Here is a 26,255-nt window from a genome sequence, read left to right as displayed (position 1 = left end):
ACAAACAAACAGTCCAACAGAATGTTGTTATAGAAAACATGTATGATGATTTGTTATGATGGTGATGCTGTGTAGACTACAAATAATAATAATAATGATAATAATAATAATAATAATAATAATAATTTATCAAATTAATTAAATTTAAAAAAAAATCTATAAATGTCCAGTAATGGTGCAGATCACTTGTGTTTTTGCCCTGAGGGAGCTACATAAAGGGTGGCTGTAAATTCCATCACCGAGGAAAGCAAAAAGTTTAAACATTTTAACACTGTTGTCTACCATTACTGTTGCAATTATTCATAACCGCCTCACCTAATATTTCTTGACCTTGAAAACGGTCATTTGATGAAAGAATTGCGAGTCAAAGTCAAAGTTTTGGGCAGCTGTCTTGCAGTTTTTTTCCATGTTTGGATTTTCCTCACAGCTGTCACAAGTTAGCAACCATTAGTTCTAAACTCAGCCTGACTTTATGTCATTGACTGGAGTTTGCACTCCACTACAGAGCTGCAATTAACGTTCACCTCTGCATTAATTGTGGCCATGTTCTTTCAGGTGTTTTAATTCCCCAACGCTAATTACCTTAATAACCCTAATTTTCCATTGCCTTAGTCATATCATAGTTGTACCTGAGCTTCTCAAAATAATGTTGGATTTACCATGTAGCATTATACATGCTGTGGCAGACTGAGATATCCGTGATACTAATAAAACTAAACTTAAAACATTTGTTTGTAGATGGATTACGCAAATGAATTTACAAAGTGTTAGTGATCTTTTGAGGAGTTTTGTTGTATTTTGGACAGAGCTAAACTGTTTGCCCCTGGCTCCCCTCTTAATTCTAAGCTAGGCTAACCACATAAATGTTAAAATGGTAACCTATTCACAAACTTTGTTACTATGGTTTTAGCATACAATGGATATTCACCAAAAGACTTGTGTGACTTTTCATTTCAAAAACTACTTAGACACCTTTGACTTTCATCACCTTCCAGTTTTTGCCTCCCCCTTCCTCTGGTATTGATTTCTGTTGCTGTTAATCGTCTTCAGATTCACATGCATTCAAACACAAGCCAACTAACCAATTATTCTGTTTCCCAGTGACACTGACAAGAAGAAATGTGTTTTGTGTGCTACCCCTTCAATAATGCCATTCTTCTTTTTCATACAGTGTACCCTGTTGCACATCGATCCAGTGGCTGGCTCCACCACCTTTTGTTCTGTTGCTGAGGGAGTTTTCTTTAAAGCCTGATGGGGACAGACAACCACGATGACCTTGACTTCACCCTCATCCAGAGTCGGCGTTCCTCCGCCCCACCAGACAGAGAGCCCTAAATGTAAAACTACAGCTACACATTCTCAATAAACGCCAAATCGCTTTCCTCTGAGTCTGACCTTTCCACTGCAGAGTTTACCACAACACAGGGAGAAGCAGACTGAAAATGATAGGTTCCCCAGAGTTTGTAAATATCATACCATTCACTGAGGCACAGAAAAGGCGAGCAAATAATGATGCAATTACTTTAAGCCACTTCCTGAAATGTGAAAACTCAAAGACCAGACTTCAACCCAAAATTGTACCATGTACTATTTGCATTAGGGCTGTGTAAAACTGATATTTCAGTCAATTGGTTGATCATTTTTTGCAATTAACAAATTTATTTGTACAAAATACAAAATATGGCTTATTTATGGCAATATGTTATGAAGCTCATTTTATCACCTCAAATGTACAAAATCCACAACGGTATGGAACAGAAAAACCAGTCAACCAGTCACTCGTTGGAGAAGCTGAGCAAAGCATTTTTGTTTGATAAATGACCTAAATGACTAATCGATTATCAAACTGCTTGTAGATAATTTCATGCAGATTGAATAGTCCATTACGTAAGTAATGATTTCAGCACTAATTGGAATGATATCATTATAAAGATAATCCGTGTCATGATTATCTGGGAGGGGATCAAGGATCTTGTCGTGCTTTTGTGTGCGAAATCACTGCTACAACCAGTTTGGCAAATCACCTGAAAACTGCATATAACAACTATCAAAGCTAGCTAGAATGTCTAATGTTACTGTGACCTCATGCTAATAAAGTTGAAGTAGTTAATTGTTCACTCTTAACCCTAACCCTAACCCTGGCCTTAATCCTTAACCCTAGCCCTTTCTGTAACAAACAGACTTATTTCAACTCAAACTATTACCATTTTTTAAAACCTAACCAAGGTGTTCTGTTTCCTAAACCTAACAAAGTAGTTTAGGTGCAACTAAATTAGCAATGTCTTGAAAACTGCGCCGGTAAACGCTCATTTATGACCTATTCTGTCGTATGACATCAGGGTGTTAATTTAGGAAACCCTCCTGCGGGTTGTATTATTGGGTAGGAAAAAAAGACTTCTGTGGTCATTTAGGTTGTCGGACTTGTTGCTTTTGATTGAATCCTGACGACAACTCTCAGTGTACTCTTTGACTGTTGAGTTTATGTTATAGACTGACGCTCACTCACTCACTCTGGCCATTCTGATTAAGGTGATTTTCTCTCTTACAAACCATGTTTGGTAACGTGAATCTCACAAAATAAATGTTGATACAGCTTAAGTAAAGTAAAAGCCTGCTTGCATTATTGATCACACCCTTGATTTTCTGGGGGATAACTGGACGCAGGGTTGTGGTTTCTGGCCACCTTGGTAACGTTACAAATCATGTGCATTATTAATCAGACTGTTAATAGCAAGCAGCATGAACTGTTACATGTAATTTAGTGGCTGCGGAGATACCAAAGTGCTCCACTTCACACAGGATGGGGCAGAGAGATGAATTTGAGCTATATGCTTTGATACAAAAGGACTTTCCTCCTCTTAAGTCTTCATTTCTGCTTTCAAGGCTCTTGGTAGAAGTGCTCTTGGTGGAGCACTCTCTAATTAACAGCCGGCAGTGGCTGAGGCTGAGATGCTTTTCTTGGCAGTCGCGATATATATGCCCCTGAAGATTGCGGGGGCATATAGTGTTGGCCTTCCCCCAAATGCAGAACATTTTAGAAACACCTGACTCATATTCAGATGATTATGTCTATCATTGCTCTGAGACACCAGAACAATGTGAGACTTGATAGCTTGGGAGGAAGTAGCTGCAGCTGGGATGCCCCTCCTGTTCGTGAGGCAATACTTGGCTACGAAACAGCAAGATGTCCTACTTCGTTTTCACTGAAAATGATCGGGGTAATTTAGTGTGATTGATAAAGGAAAAAAGGCTTCTGGTTTACACGCTGTATTATTAAAGACTGTATTCCTGATATGGTTTAAACTACAAATTCTCAGTCGCAGCACACCGGTCTCAGCTTCTCATTCAATTGTGGAGTCGGCAGGTCACATTCTGTTTAATGATAACACTTTAATCCCATTTAATTCTATAATCGCAGTTCGTAAATGGCCTTCAACAGCTAAGGTTGGTGCCAGGGATTTTGAAAGCGCTACGTATCCCCAGCTTTACATCGAGTGGGGGGGGTTGGCAATATTTCTCACATCCCCTCCTCTCAGTAGCCCTGGGGACAATGAGCCGATGTTGATATCAGGAGCACATTTCATATCAGTAGAGACATTAGCTCACTTCCTTGCCTCTCTATCTTTTAGACCAATTGAGAGACGTGCCAGGAAGTGTTTCCAGAAAACAGAGTCAAAGTAATCACGGAGGTCTGAATGCCTGAGAGCGTTTTTGTGTGGCAAATTTTGTGTTGTAACTTCGGGAAAGAGTGCCAGAGTACATTTATTCAGATTTTATTTCAGTTTGTGATAACTCTTGTTACATCCGTGTCTGCCAACGTTACATGAGTATACAAATGTCGCCCCCTGCTTTTACAGAACGTCAATACCTTTTCTTACAGTGTCATCTGAACACTTGACTGAGCATCCACTTTTTATTGCTGACATTTTTTATCAGCTGCTGACAATCTATCGTCCATTCTCTTCCTCACCCATGACTTCCTACTTCCCATGGCCAGATTTCTTTCCCTGTCTTGAATATGATATAACACAAAGATTTCGCATTCAAAAATATATCCAAATGTGGATTTTCTCACACTTCTCCATTCAAGAGCAGAGTGAGGGACATGGAGGATCTCCAACTCTCCGTGGGGAGGCAATATGGCCACCCTTCATGCCTCTACAGGCGGCAGAATGTTGTCCTAACAAATCCCCAGATGTACCTCTCATTTTTTCTCTCTTTCCGCGAATCCTTTTCACTTCTTATTGTTGTTTTTTTCCCCTGCATGAAAATGCAGCTTTGCGGCTGGCAGAGCACTCACTGCCTGCCTGTCTTTGAACAGCTTGCGTGCCCTGGGCCTGTCCCAGACGCCGTTCTCTTTTCTTTTTTTTTTCTTTTCTCCCCGCCTGCCTCTCTTTACACTAGTGATGAGCAGGTTGTTGCCTCTGAGCAGACTCCAGCACAGAAATCCCTGGAGGGAAAAGGGCCAGGAAGGAGCATAAAGGCAGATATGATGCTATATGGGCAATCTCATAGATGGATCAGATTTAGCGTGAGCATATGGAACAGTTAAACACACATGCGGGCACTCAAGGGACCGGCACACATATATACTCACTCTGAAAAATCATCATTACGACTACTAGTAATGCAAAGATAATCTATACATATCTTATACGTATATTCAATCATAGCTCTTGTTTATAATGCCCCTCTTTAATGCCACAGACATTTTTTTCCAGGCATGTAAAATCATAAACCTAGATGGTTCGATGAAGCACATTCGTTGGATATGATTCAGTGAGCAGAGCTGGCAGAGGCTCCCCCGTTTTTGTTGTAAGGGAAGGATTGCCATTGGGTTAATTTATCTGCAGTGCAGTGTATTGATGGAAAAGTCCTATGGGTGATAAATCCTGAGTGGTTGTTACAGCATAAAATGATAATAGCCCGGGTGTAGCATTCTCCTCAGCATCCCAAAACAAATCTGGTGGGAGACTCGCACTGCTCTTATACGAGCAAACAAAACTGAGCCTGATGCAGCAGTATGCAAATACTGTCCTTACCGTGTTTCTACATCATGTCAAGTGATAAATGAAGCTAATAAAAGTGACATTCAGCTGAGTGTGCTTATGTCTGGAGGAGGCACATCCAGTGTTTTTGTGGGTGTATGATGAGCCTTTGTCCATTTAAAGTCTGTATAAAATGAAAAATGCATTTTAGCTCACATTGCCAGAGACAAAATATGAAAAAAAAAAAATGTCTTCATGTTTTTATATTGAAAAACATCTTCCCATCAATTAATCTGCATCTTTTAGCCACACAGAACTGCTTAGTCTGTTGATATCAGAAATTAAGTTAGCGGATCAAACCAAGCGACAAAATAAGGAGCAAACTTTACATTTGTACTGTATATAGTGTTAAAGCTATTATTTGGAATCATATTTCATCTATCCACATTACGTTTACCACACTGCCAGACGAGGTGCTATTCGAGGGAGAGACGACCACGGCCACTTAGGACACCGGAAGTGAACACCATTTAATATCAGAGGTGCAGCTTGTAAAGAGGTATGCTGGCTTGGAAATATGTCACAGAACAGAAGCTAAAGACACTTTAACTTCTATTTCACTACAACTTTAGAGGGACCTCTGTCCCACACCTACTGTATTTTCAGGTTGTTAGTACAGACAAAAGATTAGTCAATTAATTGATAAGTCAACATGAAATAAAAGCACAATTTTGACATTTACAAAAGAAATAGCCTCATTAAATGTCTTTTAATGAGGCTGCAAATTCCAGCCTCCTAAAGCCACTGAAATCTTGGTCACATATTAAAGTACTTCGCTATAAAATTTATTCATAACTAAATGAGCAACAATCATAGTTAAAGGTATGGTATGCAGGAATTGTTACCTTATCTAAACAGTATTGCCAACAAATGTGCCAATGCCAGCTTTGTGCATTTGCTGTTTTGCCTCACAGGCTGTTCCCACAAAGGGTAGGTACCTTTTCCTACAAGAAAGAATACACCCAAATTTTTGCACACGCTACATATTTTGAAAGGCTGACCAATGCGGTGATGGGAGAAAACATGGAAGCTGTCCTGAGTGGTGTTGAGAGGGGGCAGATTGGGATGGTGGATGGGTCACAAAATCCACCGGGATTTTCCCCTGGAGATGTGTGTCAGCAACTGAGTGAACTTGAGTCATTTTAAGATATGTCCTCACCATGTTGCTCTTTCCACTATACCCGGCATGGTATAAATCAATCATACCTAATATGAAAACGCCCTAATGAGCAAGCTCTACATGAGGTATTTGCGTAAATACACTAACACTGCATGTCCTTTTAAATATTTAGGAACATTGTTGAAATGGTGAAAAACTGACAGTGCAGTGAGCTACTGCAGTAGAGCAACAAAAGCCCAGCAGGACCGAGGCATTAGCAGCCACTGGATCAAAAGTGGTGCTAATGAAGAGCAGCACCAACGGTTTTCTTTGTGTGCCGAATTGTGGAAGCCCGACACTTGCCTATTCAAGAAAGCTCTACACTCCATGAACTTCATTGCCTGATATAAAGACATTCATTCTGTGGTGGGATTACTTCGACTGAAATCATAAAACTAAGCCACTGAGCTGATTCCCATTTCCCCCAGCAATCAGCTAGCTGAATCTGTCCTGCCTCATGATCCTCTCTCAACAGCAGTGACCTTGATGGATTGAGGCGACATGTCGACACTGCGACACACAGACACCGGCCTCGGCACAAACTCTTACTCATGTCCTCCAGAGATGAAACTCTATCTGTCTACAATCATTGGTTAATAGAACGACAGCAGCAGGCAGTAACAGCGGGTTTCCACAATCGCTGACAGTGGGTGCCATTTTTGGTGTGAATGCCCTCGTGGGAGACAGTCCATCCCTGTTTCAGCGTATAATGGTATGGCCCAATAGGGGGCAGCTGCAGAGTGAAGTCCAGCAGCTTCCCTGAATGCCTGTGACTCATCCATATTGGCAGAGGTAGCCAGATTACTTCAATTAGCTCCAAAAAAAAAAAAAAAAACCCCACGCTGAGGTTGTCACTGAAACAAGGGGCAAAACTGAGCACACTGCTGCTTTGAAGGTTAGCTGTTATAAAAGCTATATTTCCCCCTTGTGTGCTGATGCAGAGTTCTGACAGCAAAAACATATGATTGTGATAGCTGGAGAAGAAGGGAAAGAGCTCCCTCTACAAGAAAGAAACAGAAATAATTCATTAGTGGGGGAAAAAAAGACAGAAACAGGAGAACATCAAACAGATTATTGCCCTGCATCCCTGTTATTGTTTGAGGGGGGAAAATGCAATTAAAGACGCAACCATTAATATGCCTCACATGTGATTTGAAATGAATATTCTAAGCTTTTCTTAAAAGCTGATGCACATTCTTAACACAAAAAGGAAATAGATTTCAGCATAGTCCCTGAATAGTAAAGGGAGGAAATTTGCAGTGCAAGAATTAAATTAGACACAGCAAATTAATACTAAAAGCCATTCTGCTTTAAACTATGACTCTGGGATCAAATTAGATTCATAAAAAACAAGTGAAACTAACACTCATTGAGGGGATATTGTGAGGCAGAGAGAAGCCAATATCTAAATGAATGTTAACGAGCAGAATCCAATTCGGAGCTGATTGCCTTATAAGCAGGCAGCAGCTAGCAGAGGAGTGTAGGGTGGAGCGGGGCAGCCGAACAGAGGAGATGCATGGCATAATAGCCACTCATCTATTCATGGTAATTGTGTTTCCCCTACTACAAGGACTAGTGGACCTTTCATTTCCTCCTCAGGCAATGGACGTGTGAGAGGAAAGGAGGGGTTGTTAGAAGAGGATTAAAAAGGATGCATCATCCCAGGGTGTCTCCAAATGGCTGCTCACGTTCGGACCTCTCAACCTCAGGCTGTCGGGCAGCTTTAACACACACTGATTTTTCAAACAAGCCAGGGCCTAAAATCAAACAACGCCAAACTGAGCTCCTCAAACAGGTGGGAATACTGCCTTGCTTTTAACTTAACACACTATTAAACTGTAATGAGGTTACACAAACTCAATGAAATTAGATAGCACCTACTTGTAAAAACTCACAGACAAAACAAACGAATGCAAAGCAAAAGCATGAAAGATCTGAATACATTCAGAATTACTGACTGAACGATTCCCCAAATTAAACAGCTACTTCAGCACTTGCATAAAATTAGGGGGACTCATGAAAATTAAAACACGCATGGACTGATTATTTTGTCCATTTGGGATAAAACATATTATCATCTTGAAAAGTGGATATGCAAGCAGTGGAATAGAAGAGCCATGGTGCAACATTTATGTGGAGTCACGTTTCAGTCAACCTGAGTGCAATTAGGCTGAGGCGGCATCTATGTTTCAATACCTCCCTGACATTTCACCTGATACTGTATAAACATCTCAGCTGTATTCAGCTGGGAGGTGTGTTTGAGCAGCGAGTTCGCTATGTTCCACAGGCTCTCTCAGCTTTTTTATTTGAATAAATAAACTATATGTACTGACGGAGTGTTAAGAAAGGTTATATTTTTACACCAAACTAAGACTAGCATAATTACTTTGTTAACGCAACATAAAACACACTTCTTTCAAACTTGACAGAAACAAAATAAAACGTATCTTGGTTAGTCTTTCAATTGTTCCAAAAATCAACAAAAATCAAAACTAAATCAACCTTTAATTTACAGAGTTAGATGTAAAAACATGCTAGCTCCATGCTTTTATGGCATGCTCCAACATGCTTTTTAACTGCAGTCTCTCTCCGCCATTGCAACGTTATCCCCACCACTCTCAGCATCTTTTTCTACTCAACTATCGGTTCCACTGGGGGAGACTGACCTCTGGTGGCCTGTGTTATTCACTACAATATATTGCCTCAATACAGCATTGTGTATTAGTTTAAAAGGAAGAGAAGAGTCTGTATTTTTGATGGTATTGAAATCATACCATAGTGAATTGTAAATACGCTGGTAAACCACAATATTGTGATATTGTCCAATCAAATATTTACTCTACTTTTACCTCATTTTTCTCTCCTCCAACACCTTAGGGCATAATGTGGCTTGGTATCATTGAAAACATTTTGATACCAGTACCAACACCAGTACCCTTAAAGTGACACTGTCACCAACAGAGTACTTAATTTGATACAATTTGCAGAGAAGACGATGCTGGTAGCAAAGAAGTCACTGGGCTTGTGAAGCTCTTCACCCTGATTTTTGCCCCATGCTTAATGGCGGTATTGTGTTACTCATATTCCTAGTTTTTCCTGAAATAATAATTTCATGTTACTTGCAGTTATTTTTTTTTATTTTTTTGAACATTTTGGTAGCTTCTTGGCATGCTGAACTGTCAACGCCATCAAATTAACTACCACACCACAGACTGTGGTGTCAATCACATGTCGGGCGAATCACACATTACTTTAAACTGAAGAACGCTTGTGGTGTTTGGCTGAAATAAAACAAAACAATCAAACAAAAAACAAACACACAACTAGTCTTTCTTTTTCTTGATTTGAGTACAAAAAAGGGTCAAATGCAGTTATAATTTGACTGGAGAGGTTTCAATTCTACTTGGTACTGGGTTATTTTGGTTGATACCTGAGAGGTATTGAGTACCAATATGTAGCCCTAGTTTTAGTTTGTTTTTTTTGTTTTTTTCCCAAAATCAACTGCCTTCTGCAGCCACAACAATGCTAATAAGAGCTGTGAGAATAGACCAAAATAGTGGAGCTGCAGGCCATAAAACTTTAACTGCAGAGTTGGTTGATAACTCTTTTGTCACTATAAATGACATCTTTCACAACACTTGTGATCATTTGTTCAGTTATTTATAGAAAATATTGATTAGGGCAGCGTTGAGATGGAGTTAAGGATCAAGCTCCACTGATGTCTATCTCACACTTTCCATTATGCAACTCAGTAGAATCTTTTGTTAGATCCTCTTTGTTTGGTAAGCAATTATTGTTTTGTTTTATATATACATACATATATATATCATACATACATATATCTGGTTTCGCAGTCCAACTCAAGATCACCACGACTACTAAACTGATATATACAGTATAATTGGTTAAGTGGCCCTTACTGTTTATAACTCTGTACATTAAATTTGCTAAGCAATTAAGTGACTAAAGCAGGACGCAGCCTAAGGGCGAGAGGGACAGCGTAGGTGTTTGGTTATATAATCCACAGGCTTTACCACATGTGCAGTGACTATATGAGGCTCACCTGTTCTAGTATGGTGTTGATCCTGTCCACCTCACAGTCAATCACAAAGCGCTTCTCTTGCCTCCTGTCCATCTCCTCAATGATGCGCTTGAACTCTGCTGCGTCTGTTGTGCCACTAACAGAGCGAGCGGTCACCTGCCAGTTGTTAGCCACTGCTGCCTCCATGATGGCCTGCAGTATAGAGAAACCTAGAGAGAGAGAGAGAGAGAGAGAGAGAGAATGACCCAGAGGATTATACACAAAAGAGACCGACACATAGTACCAGTTATGCAAGAACTGAGAGGCTGCTAATTTATTCTAGAGAGGTTTTTTGCTTGAATCCAAAGGTTAAAGGCCATCTCATTACAATCTAAAATAGCCTTCCAAAGTCTGCAGGCCGCCTAAAATATTGTCTAGAGTCTAGACTTTGTGTGCAAGTGTGGAAGCAACTGTGAATTTACATTTGCATATTGAGGAGGCAATATCATAATGAAGTGAAAGGACAGGAATCGTATCTCCATATTATTAAAAGATCAGCGGGTGATGTTATTGCGCTTGGCATCAATTAAATTACGGCACTTAGCTCAGCCACATGTTAACTTTGACAGTGTGGTGAAACACATCGCGGCCCGTGTCTCCTTGGAGGATTGTGCCAACTCATTTAAAGATAAAGACGATGAAAGATTCATCCAGGCCAGTGGTAGAAAGAGATCATTATGCTACCAGAAGAATGGAGAATGAGCCCTTCTAATGATTAATTCACACGTGAAATATTTTCATTTAACGGAGCGCTCAGAAACACTATGGTCAAATCACATACCACAAAAATGAATAATGTAGTCCTATTTCTGGAGGGGTAGATTGCACATAGCACACGCTGAAATAAAAATGGCTTAACTCTTCTCGAATGTACAACGGGCGAGAACGAACATGAAGGTTATTAATGAAAATCAAGCACACTGCTGGTATTTCATTAAGCCCTGGACAATGCAACTGCAAACGGTATGTACAATAAGCTTCTTTTCTATCTCTCTGTTCATTTCATGTGGTTAACTGATACAAAAAAGGGAGAGAAAACTTGCAGCAACAGCAAATTGTCGCACATATTTGGACATATACAGATCTTATATGACGATTAATATCACCGCATGTTATTGGGTATTATGCAAATTGTCTGACACTCTGAAAAGCAGTCTGCAAAGTCAACATTTGTTTTTGTTTTTTTTTTTTTTAAACTGTGAGCCATTTCCTCGTACAACGTTATCTCTGTGAACCGGCTGCAGGCAGCCAACAAAGCCAGCACGGAGACCAAAGACACAACAACAGCTATAACAAGAAAACCACTTTGTGACTCTCTTCATTTCTCCGCTTTTGCATTTTCCCTTCTCTTACATTCCATCTGAATGGTCAAGCAGCCCTTTTCTCATAAATGCTCTGAGACTGGGCTCCCGGTGTGCCACCGTCTCTGCAGCACATCTCCGCTAGATGATCTTTTGGCGAGCGGCACAGCAAGCAGCAGAGACCGACGCACAGTGTGTCATCTGTCCAGAGGAGCAATGGCACACTGCCTGGAGACATCAGCCTGCCAGACCTCAAGGTTATCTGGCAATGTCAGGTTCTCGGGTCACATCTCAAAGGAGCTCAGTCTATAGTTCATGAGTGTAACTTGTAGCACATCATTGAGTCTAGATTATATGTTGAGGGCATGTAGAGGCATACATCTTTGAGACTTCCGGATTGCAGAGTTGGTAAAAAGCAGCAGTACATCTGACGTGAAACACCACGGGACAATAAGAATGTGAAGTAGTCTCAAAGCATAAAATTGTCAAATACACTTTTTATTTCAGCTGGACAAAAGCCACACTTTCCTCAGAAAAGGAAATCTAAAAGTGAAGGCAAAACATCTGAAGCGTTTCTGAAGTATCATCATTTTTACATGAGCACAGCAGCAGCGGTCTCTCATGTAGCATACCTCCTCACATCTCCCCTACCTAAAGCAAAAGTTACAGAACGAAGGTTTGAATAACATGGATGCATTATTCATTTTCCTCAGGCATATGCTCAGAACCTCACCAACCACAAGCCAGCTGGATAGCATGGCAGTCTTCCCAGCAATAAAAGCTTCTCACATTAAGAGATGTCATGCAGATTAACTGGGTCAAAACGGTCTCTGTTGGTTTGGAAACTGCCGAGAATTCGGCTGGTAAAAGTAAAAATGCCAATCAGCCATTTAACAAATGGCAATCATATTGGATGTATGACATGCCATCCACATGGGTTAAATGATAGGTTGGGCATTTGTTTCATTGCTGCAAGTATCAGTGCAATAACTGATTCCTGAAAGACACAATAGCATGTCTCAGAAGATTTTAAATGGCAAAAGAAAATAAATATGCCCACAGGGGAAAGCTCTGGGGATTAGGGCTCCATTTATGAGAGTGTCTGCAGTGTTCTGTCTAAATAAAATGTGCATTTCCAATTTTCATTTCCAAGGTCTGAGGTGCAAGAAAAACACGAATTATGCTAACTCTGATGCGAACGAAGTCCTGTCAATCAGATTAGAATCACAGAGGGCTTTTATTTTGAAATTGCTGATTTGTGCAGCGCTCATCTCCTCCTGCCTCCAGCAAACCCTGAACTGTGTTGGAACAATTGGATTCATTTAAGATTCACAGAAGATTCCATGCCTGCCTAGTTTTACATTTGTATGGAAATTAAGAGATGGAATCTGGTGGTGGTAAATAGTCTGTCCAGAAATGGATTACTTTTACTCCTGTTTTTTTTTTCCCTTCTACAGTCAGCAGAAAAGTTTATGTTTTTTGATTTAGACTTCAAAATCAAAAGTGAACAAAATCCTTTGAGCACAACTTTATCTGAAAGCAGCAAAAAGACTGACAGCTCCCATTTCATCTCCACCAGAAAATGAAAAACAATAAATCATTTTGTTATTCAATGCTTCTCTGCATAAATTTACATCTGACAGTCACCTTTCTTGCACCAGAGTCCATTTCAGCTTCAGCCAATCAATGAATTCAACCTGCTAAACAGCTCCCTCATAAATGCTTTTGCTGGTGAAATTTATCCCTAACATGGAGAAAAGCCATAAATCCTTTTCACCTCTTCGCCTTCAGGAGCCCCACAGCTGTGTTGCATCTAAAAATGTAATACAGTCAACTACATAAATTATGGAAGACAACAACAAGATTTCCTTATCACCAGCGATAAATCCCTGCAGTACAGATGCCGCAGTGGCATGCAATAGCTTCTGCTGATCATGCTCCTCAGAGCTAATCATGCCATCGAGACAGGGAGAGTTTTACCATGCTGCAACACTCCTTGTCGCCAGTCAAAATATGTGCTGTATTCATAGAAACAGTGTAGCATGGAGCGCGGTGTAAAACAGTACAAATTTGGTATATGAACTCACAATTCAAAAGATATTCAGGTTATATGTGTTTTTATCATTGACTGTATGAAAATAATTTTGTGAACTCCTCTTTGCAGCCTTTCTACAAGAACTAAGATTAGAGTTTATTCCTCGTACAGTTGTCAAGAATGTTGAAATTAGCTATAGAGACCAAAACTGCTTTATGTATCAGGCTGTAAACATGTTTGTTTCTTCTGTAAAGTTGGGCATTTAAAATGGGAAGCTATAGCGATCGACTCACTTTGGGAGTCAGCCTCGAGTGGCCTTTAGAGGAACTGCAGTTTATGGCACTTCCGTGTTGGCTTCATTATTTAGCCCTCTAGGGTGCTGCTTAGAGCTCATTTTCATATACTTTGTTCTTACTTAACTCACAGTATCCTGAAGTTACTAAATAAAATTCAGGCAGTAAAAAAGAGCCCGTAATGATAGTGTATTGTTAGTACTGGGACACGTGCATTTTTATAAACTGCATAATTTTTTTTTTTTTATTACTTAATAGTGACCCTCATCATTACTATTAATAGCACATTAGTCTTTAAGAACAGCGTCATGAGTATGTCACCATGTAATTCACAATACATATTGTGTGTGTGTGACAAATAAAATCCTAACCAGTTAGAGTAGGTTAAGTAATAGATAAATAAATAGCAGTGTGCTCATCAACAAGACCTTCTGGTAACACAATGGCAAAATTTTACCTTCATTCAACAAGTCAGTCAGTCAGTCAATAATAAATAATAAATTAATTAATTAATAAATATGACATAAGTTACTTTATAAATTAATTTTTAAAAAAAGGAAAAAAGAAGGAATTTTTAAAAAATAAAGAAAGAAATCAATTCAGGAAGGAATCCTTTAAAAAGCTAGTGTCTGTAAACCCAGTGCCTGCAAACTGTATTTCAGAGAGTGTGTGTTGCATCTTAATTGAGATCAGTTTACTGGTATCATCATATGAAAGGATTAAATCAATATTTTTGAGAAAATATGAAAATATTGAGCTATATATTGGATACCGCAGCACAGCCTAAAAACATCAAGACATTATTTATAATATTGCCCAGCTCTACCTATCAACTGATTCCTATCCCAGTCGATATTGTTCACTGCAAATGTACTTTCCTTTTTCCTTTAAAAATCAAGTAATGCTGCCCTGCAGACCAAAAACAACGCAGTGAGAAACTGATGACGTTGCATTGTACTCCACACTCCTTAAACACAAGGAAACAGCCACCACCCTCACACTGAAAACCTGTAAACAGTGCCTGAGAGCAGTGCTGCAGTTTATATTCTGTCTGTGTAAAATTGCACATGAAAATGCAGACATGTGCAAAAGTGTTTCTATTGGCCAATGTTGCCAAGGTGCAGGTCAAAGCTACACGGGGTGAGCTCAGACATTTGAGTCTGCCGCAGACGAATGAGGATTGCAACACTTGAACATGCTTGGGCTGCACGTGGGCGAACTGGCACACAGGTCATTTGGAGACATCCGGTGAGTTTTGTTAATAGACAGACAACTATAATGTTTGTGTGTGTGTGTTTTATTTATTTTTATTTGCTCTGGAGCCTCGTGATCTCTCTTTGTGTTCTGTCTAAGGAGATGTTTATGTGTATGTTTGCAGAAGCATAACAAGAGCCTCAGCCATACAGGCTTCACTGAAGTGAATAGGAGGAAGTGTTAATATTCGCAAGAGTGTAGAGAGTGAAGGTTTTGGGGTAATAGCGAGGGCATAGCCGTGGGGGTGTGTGTCTGGGTCTGTATGTTTTTTCGAATATCTGGAGTACCCAAGCTGAAGCAGGGGTGTTAAGTTTCCCTTTAATCTCAAACACACACTTGAAACAACTCTGTAGTTTGTGGAGCAGTGTATAAACGGCTGCGATGGGTGAAAACTCAATTATTTCTGCATTTTCCTTTAAATCTATATCAGAACATTGCAGAGTCTGCTAGCAAATCCCGACAGAGCCTAATGACGCCCCGTGTGCTTATAAATCAGAGCTGTTGCGAATGAGATGTTGTGGCAGCGTAGCATACAGCGGCTGAGTGAGAGCTGCAGTCCTCTTCTTCGTCTGTGAACCGGATCTTAACAGGATGAGTTTTGAAGCGTCACCCGTGGCGGCTCAGCGGTAATTGAATTGAGTTGCATCTAATCTCATTGCCCAGCTCCTTTGGTTCCCTGCCTCTCATTAGGGTACGGTGCGGAGTGTCACAGGCCTCAATCTTTCTCTCTCTCTCTCTCTTTCTCTCTCTCTCACACACAACCTCCATCTCATATCTCACAGCTGATCTAGGCTAACTAGGCAAATCAGAGAAACCATATTGCAAATTTCTCAAAGCATCCAGCTCAGCATTAGCCACAACTGACTGTCAGCTTCAGCGCCACAGCTATAACACTTGCTTATATTACACCGCATCATCACACTATGTCAGCGTCATTATTACACTAATCCACAGCAATCCAAAATCTAATCTACCAATCTAATCAAATAATGAAATGTTAGTGTCACTATCAACTACGCTGCAGTACACAATAAGCAAAGGGAACAACAACTTACTCTACCCGTTAACAGCTAAAAGTGAGAAATGAAGGGTGCAAAAACCCTGATCTGAACTCATTTCTAAAGGATCGAAGTCTAAAGCACACACGTGAAAAGGAGGCAGTGGTCTTCGAGCCAACAGTAAATGTGGCTGCTCTGGCCTCTAACTTGCCAATCCTCTGGTAAATGAGGGTCTCTGGCTGGGTGAAACGCCCTGCTGAGCACTGTCCAGGGTCTCAGAGGGCATCAGAAACAACTGAATTGAAACCACAAAGATAATGGCTTTGACTCATAATTGTGGGGTTTGGGTTGCTGCTGCGTTTAGGGCTGAACATCTGCAGAGAAAGTCGGAAAGTGTATTTTGCAGATATCGTAGTGATTTCCTTGCTGCTGCGTGTTGCTATATAAAGTTTTCCTGAAAAGGCAATTTCACCCAAAGTACAAAAAACATTATTATGCTTTTTTGGCAAGGTTTGTCAAGTTTTTAGTATCTGTCTCCAAAATTTCAAAGAAGAAATTCCAGTAACCTCCACAGTACTGGAGTGTGGAGGCAAAAATCTTCACAAATATTTTAAAACTTTCTTCATGGCTACATACCACTAACAAGTTAAATGAATGTGTGTTTCTTTCTTCTTCTTTTTTTTGTTTGCAAGTGGGGTAAACCTTTTAAACTGTACTATACGCTACTCTTTTTAACATTACATTTTCAGTGTTTGCTTATACTGAAATACTACAGTTTATCATGTGCAGTTAAAGGGAAAAAACACCTACATTAGAAATTAAAAATGTTATTTCCAGGTAAGTTCAATCAATATTTGTGAACATGAGTGACTTTCTCTCAAAACCAGAAAACGGAGAAGTCTCGAACTTATGATATCATCAAGTATAAAGTCTGGAGCTGGTCCATAGAGGATGAATGGGAGACTGATTTCTTGTGGACCCACAGGATGTTTGTTTTCTTTTTCATAACAACATACTCAGAGCATCCTTGTGCTCTTGGTGTCATCTAGAATATTTGTCCCAGTTCATTGGCTACACCACAGATACTATACTATAACATAATACTTACATAAAGATAGTTTGCTAAAATAATATGTAGATTTTTTAGTATGTCTAAAACCTAAACATGAAACAGCCATTACAGGGCTAGCTTCAATTTTAGTGCAAGTGTAAGTAGTTATAATATATCTTTTAAATTTGTTTTCAATTGACAGTAGAGCTTAGGGTAGCATGGGTACCATGGTCATGCATCCCCAAGCAGCAAAGAGGCTTGGTGACATGGAAATTACAGCTCAGTGCATCTGAGAAGATACATGCTTTTGTTTATTCACACCAAAGTAAGTTGAACAACAGTGCACATATTAGGTATCTATGGGTATGTAGTGCATAGTATGCAATTTTGGAAAAAGCACACACTTTATACTTGATGACATCAGACCAAAGCAATAACGTGTGAATTTTAAAAATGGGCATTGTTCCCCTTTAAGATGAGTGGTGTAAAGAGTAAGATTCATAAATTGATATAACTTAAGCTCATATAATAATTTTACATGCATTTTAATAGCATTATTATGGGCCAACTATGAAGTAATGTATATATTTGTTATAACTATTAATGACTTACAGGTATGTGTCAGAATAAAGGTACATATATTTTTATTAGTAGTAGTGCTGTAAGGTGGTTGTGATGCAAATGTTTATGAAGGTTTAGGAAAAATTTGGTACAAGTCTGCAAACTTTTCACTGTGTTATACAGCATGTTTATAGTGTGTAATATGGAATAGGACATCAAGTTGGCAATGAACCGGTCTGAGATGTAACTTTTGGGCAAGATTCACCTTCCCTGACACTGTGTAAATTCACTAGAATCTTGGATTTAACTGGATAAAGCAGGTGTCAAAACTGTAAATCCTTGCAAACTCTGTGGCCTTGGAATATCACAAAATAGCGACAACAAGCAGGAAGGTCATAAAACAGCAGCTGACAGCTTCCTTCACCTCCCTGTGCTGTAAGCACACGAGAAATGTCTACTTGAAATTCTCCAGCTGTCAAACTCTCACTCTTCATTAACTACATCTCTATGTATGTCCTAATTTATGAATATTCCCAGAGCTGCTTCATCTCTATTGTCTTCTGAGGGAGCCAAAATAAATACTTACAGTATTTAGGGCCTGTTGAGTGTTTGCCTCTGGGCTAAGTATGCTCACAGGGCTCTGAGGATCCCTCCAGTGTTTGTGTAGTGGAGATCAAAATCTTGGGCTGCAAGAGGAAAACGGCTTTATATTTCCTCTCATTAGTCATCTGGCAAAGACCCGCAATTTATATAAAATAGGCTGGTTTGCTGGGACTGTATGACCTGTGTTCTCCAGCAAACTACAGAGAGAAGCAACAACCAGCCAATCATTGTCAGATGGTTGATGGAGAATAATATGGGGATCTCTAAGCATCTATAAAGACATGATAATTTGGGCACCTTTGAGGAAAGTTTAGGATAATTAAATGAAGAGGAAAATGTAGACTCAAAACAGGTGCATTCAACTTATGTAATTTAGAGGAGGAAAAAAAGAAGCTACTGAATGAGCTCCTCCACTTCTTGCTGCCCACGGGAGAAGGAAGCTTTGCCTCCTCCATGGTAGAAACGTAGCATCTGCCGTGACGTGAATGCGAAAGTAGCCCCAAAAGTGTGTAGCCAACGCTTTGATGTGGTGTTTACAGTAGGGCCTATAACCAAAAACAGTTTTACTGCCAAGTGTTGTCCTAATCAAAAAGACAGCGCATGTCAAATCAAACAGAAGCAGCATGCTGTCTGTATCTTTAGAAGTCCATACATGCAGGAGGGAGGAGAGTGGCGCTCTTTCCGCTGTGAAAATCCACCCACAGACTTTTCAGAGCTTCTCCATCTCTCCCTGTCTGTCTTTGTTCCCTGGTCTCACTCTCTCTCACACTGCATGCTGTGACGTATCAGCACACTGATGGGCAGCCAACACACACATACATTTGTGTGTGCAGTGTGTGTGTGCGTGTGTGTGTGTCTTAAGGGATTGATCACGCAGCTGCACAAAAGTCTCTGCTGATCAGCTGAAACTGAAGGACAAATGACAAAAAAAGAGAGCCATTGCTTTCATGACGAGGTTCAAACATTATTTTACTCTTGTGTTTACCCTCAAGAGTGACATATATATTTTTATTTGTTGTTTCTACAAACAAATTTGCCCTGTGACATAGTGTAACATCAAAGCAATCAACATCCACTATAGCTACATGAAGCAAAGGCCAGGACATTTTGTTATAATGAAAAAAAAGAAGCTCCCAGCAGTAATTTCATGGCTGCTGAAGCTAGCAGTGGGTAGGTGGCAAAGTGGCTTTATTCCAGGTTCAGTTAAAAGAGGACACTGAGAGCATAGAGGTTTATTGTGTGCTTATTGTGACAGACGATGGCTCTCGTATCACTCCTTTTTAAGGCACAGGTGCTTGACTTGTAGTTTTTCAAGGGGCTTCTGAATTACAGGGGTTGCTACCGCAGGTTGGACTATCTGTATATTGGGATGTCACTTTGGCGGTGATACCGGTTTATGTGTGCAAAATAAAATAGAGAGAGAAAATGCCGGTGATGCATAGCTTCATCCATATTTCTTTAATATTATTTTTCTTGTGCATTTTATGGCCTCTCTGATGTGCCCTTTCTTGTCAGCGTGTCCAAGCTGATTTATTCTCCTGATGCATGCATAATTTAGCTGTTATGAAGCTGGCGTGAAGGAGAGGGCCACTAAAGCACAAGAGGCATATGTGTGTGTGTATGTGTGTGTTAAAGTCTCAGCTGGGTGCAGCTGATGTGCCATTATAGTGACTGTGATGAGACCACAAAGCCAAGGAAACAAGCTGCAGTCTATGATATAGACATGCTTGCAGTGGGGAGCTGGCATTCACACTTATTATCTCACATTGTGAGCAGAGAGTATAAATCAACAATGGTAGGTGACAATATTGCACTTGACTAGACATTATTTGTGTGAAATGTGTCGGAGTGGCATAAAAATTACTTGTGTAACAAATTGAAAGGGAAAAAGCAGCTGATGGTTTGTCGCATCACGCAGAAAAATATTGCTTTGGCTTGTCTGCAAAGTGATGGCGGTGCCCATGAAAACATGTCACCACACCTTCTTAACTGATTATGTAGGAAAAAAAGGGAATAGCCATTTCATGCCTGTCTTCATGTGTTTAATCACTGGAGTTTGGACTATCCTTTTGGTAGTGTATCCCGTTGCTTGATTTATTATGTTGTTTACAACAGTAAGAGCAATGCCAAACCACTACAATCAAATTAAAGAACAGACTTGATTTGGTTTGCCATCAAAGGCATCCAGGAGAGCAGCGGGAGACATTAATTATTTGACTCTTTTAGGGAACAAAGGCAACTGTCTCTGGATAGCCAATTAGAGGGATTGCTGAAGAATAGGGAGCAAGGTTTGCTTTGGTTACAGTGTATCTGACTCTGCCTGATTGCCCCCCCACCCCCCAACCCCCCATATCTGTCCTTCTATCCACAGTAGCTTGGCAGGAGCTAGAAGAAATGAGGCTAACTATGTGCGGTCATCCAATCCTCCCATACACAAGCCTCTTGGCCCTGTTGGCACATCACTCTGCCAATTGTGCCAGGCTGGAGTTTATCTTGTCTGCCTGTTTAACAGCTGATCAGCAGGGTCTGTGGTGAGTTATGAGGGTTTAATACAAAGCCAAATGGTCTTTGATTGATGCAACCAGAGCGTTACAAGCTGTATCAGAGAGTTTTTTTTATGTTCAAGCATGCTTGAAAATGGTTTATTTGATAAATTTCGGAACTTTTATGTGTCCTTAAAAAGGCTTTGTTGTGATAGCGACGTGAAATCATGAGACCATGGTGTAGTTTGTCTATAGCTTAACAACAAGGCTTCAAAATTCATGAAAAGAGGTGTACATTTGTTAAGATTATCTTTTGTTGAACAAAATGTGTAAGTATCATACATTTTTGTTTACTACAGAGCTTCTGCAAGAATCCAAAATCCAATGGAAAAATCCCACTGTTTTTTTGACGAGGAAACCAGGTTGATGCTAACTTTCATGTCGACCAACAGAAAAACATCATCCCTGCAGCACTATCAGAAGCCATTACAGACGTAATATGTCCAGAATTCTTCTTGACACACACACACACACACACACACACACACACACACACACACACACACACACACACACACAGCCATATATATATCTCAAACCTCTGAAACACTTACTATGGCCCACAGCACAACAAGGTGAAGCTGATGGAAATTATGCAGCCTCTAAGGCTGAAAAATGAAGTCAATGTGCCAAAAACTGCAGTTCACTGAATGGCCACTTGAGGCTGGCTCTAAAACAGAGTAAATTCCCAAAAACTCCTATGGTAAAATGCTCAACTTTACAGCATAAAAATACAAAACAAAACAAAACAAAGGCCAAGGCCAAAATTTTGAACTTGAGGCTTCAAAAGTGATGGGTGATGTCACGGTAGCTACATCCATTATTTATGCTGTCTATAGTGGAAATACACTGCACCAAAGCCGCACAGGCAACAGAAGACCCCAAGTTAAAATATAATTTGCATGCTATCTAGAATTAGTTGTGTTTATTTGTAATTATCCTGACTTTCACATAGAGGTGCAACATCTAAAGTTTAAATTTTGAGGAGAAAGGAGGCAATTACCAATGTTGTGGGGTTCAACTGAAAAGTATATATGGATTAGCATATGGAATTGCTGTTGGCAGGAAGCATTAAGTAAAGCAATAAAACTTTTAAAATGAGTAATGGCTGATAACTAACATTTCTTGAGTACAAAGCCCAACATTGTTTAACAAAGACTTTAATCTGGTTTGCACTGTTTATTAAACAAAAACAACACTTGGTGTCTCAATGCTATTTAGCATAAAAATTACAACTCTGTGTAGACAAAGGCAAGATTTATGCCATCAGGGCCAGTATTACAACGGTTTAACCAACAGATTGAAATCAAAGCTACGGAGAGCAATTTGGATCATCAAACACCCAGAAAATGAAAATGAAATAAAATAAAAGACTGAATATTAAGATTTTATCTCAAACATCAGATAAATAAAAAGAGACATTTAACATTTTCAAATGAGTGGGTTATAACTGGACTGAGTGATTATAATAGTTACACATCAGCCTAATACAACATTAATAAAGTCTACTGAATCTGTTTCTCTGAGCATGCTGAGCTCTGTTCTTCTGTTTGATACACTGACTACATTGTTACTACATGTGACTCAAATACTAAACCAGCCACATCACACAAGCAGTGTGTCAGCAGTGTGTGCATGTCCTCTGTCAGTGTCACACTGGCTCCACTCAGTCATTTTTGTCACATGCAGTCAAGATCTTCTGACCCACAATACACAATAGGAACTTAAAACAATCCATTATTTAATTCTACAGCCACTGAGAGGATTTTTGATAGGAATATTATACTGGAAATTACTTCAAATTACCTCACGGCAAACCATTGTCCCTCTATGAAATGTTATGTGTCTGGTTAACATGCAGAATAGTTACTACTTACTGTACTAAGATTTTGTAAATGTAACATTATTTTCTTTGTGCTGCATTCAGATGTCTTGTACAAGCTCACTTACCCTTTGAAACCTGAGCAAGTTGGTTTGATTTCTTGCAAAAACATGAGAAGATAATGAGCAACTTCATAAGATATGCCCTAAAAATTAGCAAGGAATTTGTAAGACAAAAAGCAAGTTGCAGGAAAACAACCAGACAAAAAAGGGGAAAAAAGGAAGACATTAAAAAAAAATAAAATAATGAAAGATATTAAAAACAAACAAAAAAAGAAAAACAAGAAGTATTTAAAATTCCCCAAAAAGTATTCAACTCAATTCAATTCATTCGACAAAAAAATAAAAAAATTATGTAAAAAAAAAAAAAAAAGGTATCGTAATAATAATTATTAAAATAGTATTCTGGAAGTTTTTCCTAGTGTTTTTGTTTTTCCCCAGGTCTTTTTGCTGTCACCTTTTACTAATTTCTTGCAATTTGTGGGACATTTCTTTGCTAAGGTGTTTACTGCCATGTTCTTAAAACAAATCAAACCAATTTGCTCAGGTTTCAAAGGGTTAGCGAGCTTGTACAAGACATCTAAACGCAGCACAAAGAAAATAATGTATGTCCAGGTTTCAAAGGGTTAAATGAGCTACATTCAGAACATTTATATAGTAGTAAACAACTGCTTCATTCCCCATGAATTACTAACTAATATGTGCTGTGCTGCTCCTCTGTGGGCTTCAACTCTCTCAACTCCTCCTGCTCTCTCTTGTGCCATTGGTTGGGGGAATCAGCAAACCTGCAGCCAATCAGTGCACCTGGGGTAAATAAAGGCTGAGGGGCAGCACTTCTCCCTTCTCTGTTAGCTGCCATTCATGGCTTTGCTTGTATGATGGTGAGCCATCCTGTGAATATAATGAGCTCTCTGTGTCTTTGTCAAGTTAAAGAAGCAATTTTGCTGCTGGTTGTTATTTTGCCCCTGACTCTCCCTGATTATTTTCTGATGCTTCCATGTCCGCTAATAAAAGGGTTAGACTGCACTTCCTGACTCCTTATTTACCTCATCTAGGTTTAAGGTACTCCCCTCTCCCATAGAGCAACTTGGGGTCGTAACAGCGACTATTTGCTATATAAAGAGCAATGGAAATGATGAAAATGATGTCACACTCCCTCTGTGTGTGTGTGTGTCATAATCCAAGCTCTCTTTTCTTTGTGGTAGCCCATCCAGCCTGTTGTTAGTGCATGTGACTCCCTTTGTGTCCCTTTGTGTGTGTCCCACTGGCAATCACCACTGCTTTGATATAGCAGTTACCACTGAAAAGTTATGTTATGTTATGCCATCACAGAAATGCCCACCTTCAGATTTCCCCCAAGGTTAACACAAGGTCTGCTCTGTCAGCACTGTTACTGTTGTTAGCACTGGTCACGCTGTTAGCAGGGCCAGTGCGTCCATATAGGTGAACTAGGCAGTCGTCTAAGGCGGCACTTTGGAAAGGGCAGCAAAATGTGTACCAACTATTCATGAGTAAAATCACGCAGTAACCAATAGCAGTACCTCAGGCTCCTAGCATACTAGGCTACGCTTTCTATAAGCACAATGTTGAGATGTATCACACTGCCTGGCCGACTGACACCAAGTTTGATTGTCTTCGAAAAAACAAAACAAACGAAAAAAACAATACCCATGACTGCAAGGATAAGGGAGCAGGTGACGTTTCTGTATGTTGCAAATGCGAAAGTGCTATATAGAGAGGTTTGCAATTATATTATTTAGCTTGAAGGGCTGAAATTGTATTATTCTGACAAATAGCTAGGCCTATACGCTGTCATCACTCTGATGAACAGAATTCCAAACCTGGTCATTTAAGTTACTTTGAAGATCTATTTGGTGTGTTATTTGTGTATGGATTTGCATTATGCCTGCATGATGAGTCATGCATACGTTGATATTGTTGACACTTTAAGCACTCAATCATAGCACTGATTATTTGCGTTATGTGTATTACATTAGTTTGTGTTGTTACTATTTTTTGCATCACCATTCTTTGAGTTATGTGTATTGCATATTGGCCTTTTTGTGTCAATTCTGGTATGGTACATTGCAAATAGAGGGGCAGCATCATTGTTTTTTACCTAAAGTGACAAAAGTGCATGCGCCAGTCCTAGCTGTTAGCACTGGTAACTGCTAGCACTGTCAGCTGATAACCACAAGCTCAACCACCTCCATGCTGAGAGCTGTGTGAAGGAAATCTTGGTCCAGACTCTGTATCATACTCTGCAAGATATTTGACTGTACATTTGCAGGAAATTACTGGCTAATAGTTGCATTAAATTTACAGTAACATAGGCTTCTGTATAATTTACAGTTATTATTGTGAAATGGCAGCTGTATACCATGATCTCACCATAGTTATGCCAACATTTTACTGCGATTAGCAGTACGCCTTTGTAAAATTACTATCTTTAACTGTAATCTCACAGTTAACACCAGTGACATTGCTGTGATATAACAGTATGTACCTGCAAAACTGCCGTCTATAACTAACTCCAGAGCTATTGTGCAGTACACATACTGTATGTAAAGGTATGATCTGAATGTCGTATAGAGCTTAAATGGATAACTTTAGGGGGAAAAAACAGTCATTCAGTGTGAATGGTTACGACTGACAAAAAGCATGCCTTCCTCTGCTTTTAGACTACTTTAACCTATTCAATTTGGCTTTTTTTTAATCTAAGTTGATCCTCTCTCTCCATTAGTCTCACTTTGTTATCCAGTTCAATCAACAACCTGTGGTTTTACTGCTGAACTACTATTTCTGGCACCTATATGTGCTTGGGCTGGGGATATCACTTAAATTTGTCTTTTGCTTTTAGCGCTTTATTCCATTTTTGATCATTTTTAGTTGGGTTGAGTCGGAGAACGACAACCACATATTGGACTGTAAAAAGAATGTAAACCTTATATTTGCATGATGTTATTTTATTATTATTTTTATCCATTTATTTGTGATTAAAAACCTCAAAGTGTTTCATTGCTTCAACTGTAAGTACCCAAAATTAGCTTGTTTGATTCAGGTTATAGGTTCAGACTGTTGTCTGGGAGACAGCTGAGAGATAACTAAGGAGCGAGCAACTTTTTTTAGAAAGTAAATATATTTCTCTTGACGGCAGATTTGGTGTAGTTAAACTTCTTCCTGCACTCTAAGGGCTGGCTTGTTTTCTGCTGTAAGGGGTAACATTTCAATTCAATATTGACATTTTTAAGACCTTTAACAATAAATGTGATGGACAAGTGACTCCAGTAAATACTGTATAAATGCCTGCATACACTTTAGAGACCATATAGTAGGTCAGAATTTGCACATATTTGCATGTTTTATAAGAAGCTGTTCCTTTTGTGGTTACAAATACTGCAGTAACCTCTAATGATCAATACTGTGCATACGCCTTATTGTTCCAGA

General features: G+C 39.5%; 1 protein-coding gene across 8 annotated transcripts in view; it reads right to left on the bottom strand.

Annotated features, from left to right (window-relative positions):
- Nucleotides 1-26,255, bottom strand: part of LOC121947732 (glutamate receptor 3) — a 143,035-nt gene that overhangs the window by 37,383 nt on the left and 79,397 nt on the right. For all 8 annotated transcript variants that reach the window (XR_015777291.1, XR_015777290.1, XR_015777292.1 and 5 more), the window contains exon 4: nucleotides 10,271-10,458. Coding sequence is in view for 5 of the 8 variants with exons in the window: in XM_088081223.1 (XP_087937349.1) it covers nucleotides 10,271-10,458 (188 nt within the window). In the remaining 3 variants the exon portion in view is untranslated. The remainder of the gene's footprint in view (nucleotides 1-10,270; nucleotides 10,459-26,255) is intronic.

This window comes from Plectropomus leopardus, chromosome 8, assembly GCF_026936395.1.
Source record: "Plectropomus leopardus strain MGB_pleo_1.0 chromosome 8, ASM2693639v1, whole genome shotgun sequence".
NCBI lineage: Eukaryota > Metazoa > Chordata > Actinopteri > Perciformes > Serranidae > Plectropomus > Plectropomus leopardus.
Note: the sequence above shows the minus strand (reverse complement) of the source record. Positions and strands in the feature narration are given on the sequence as shown.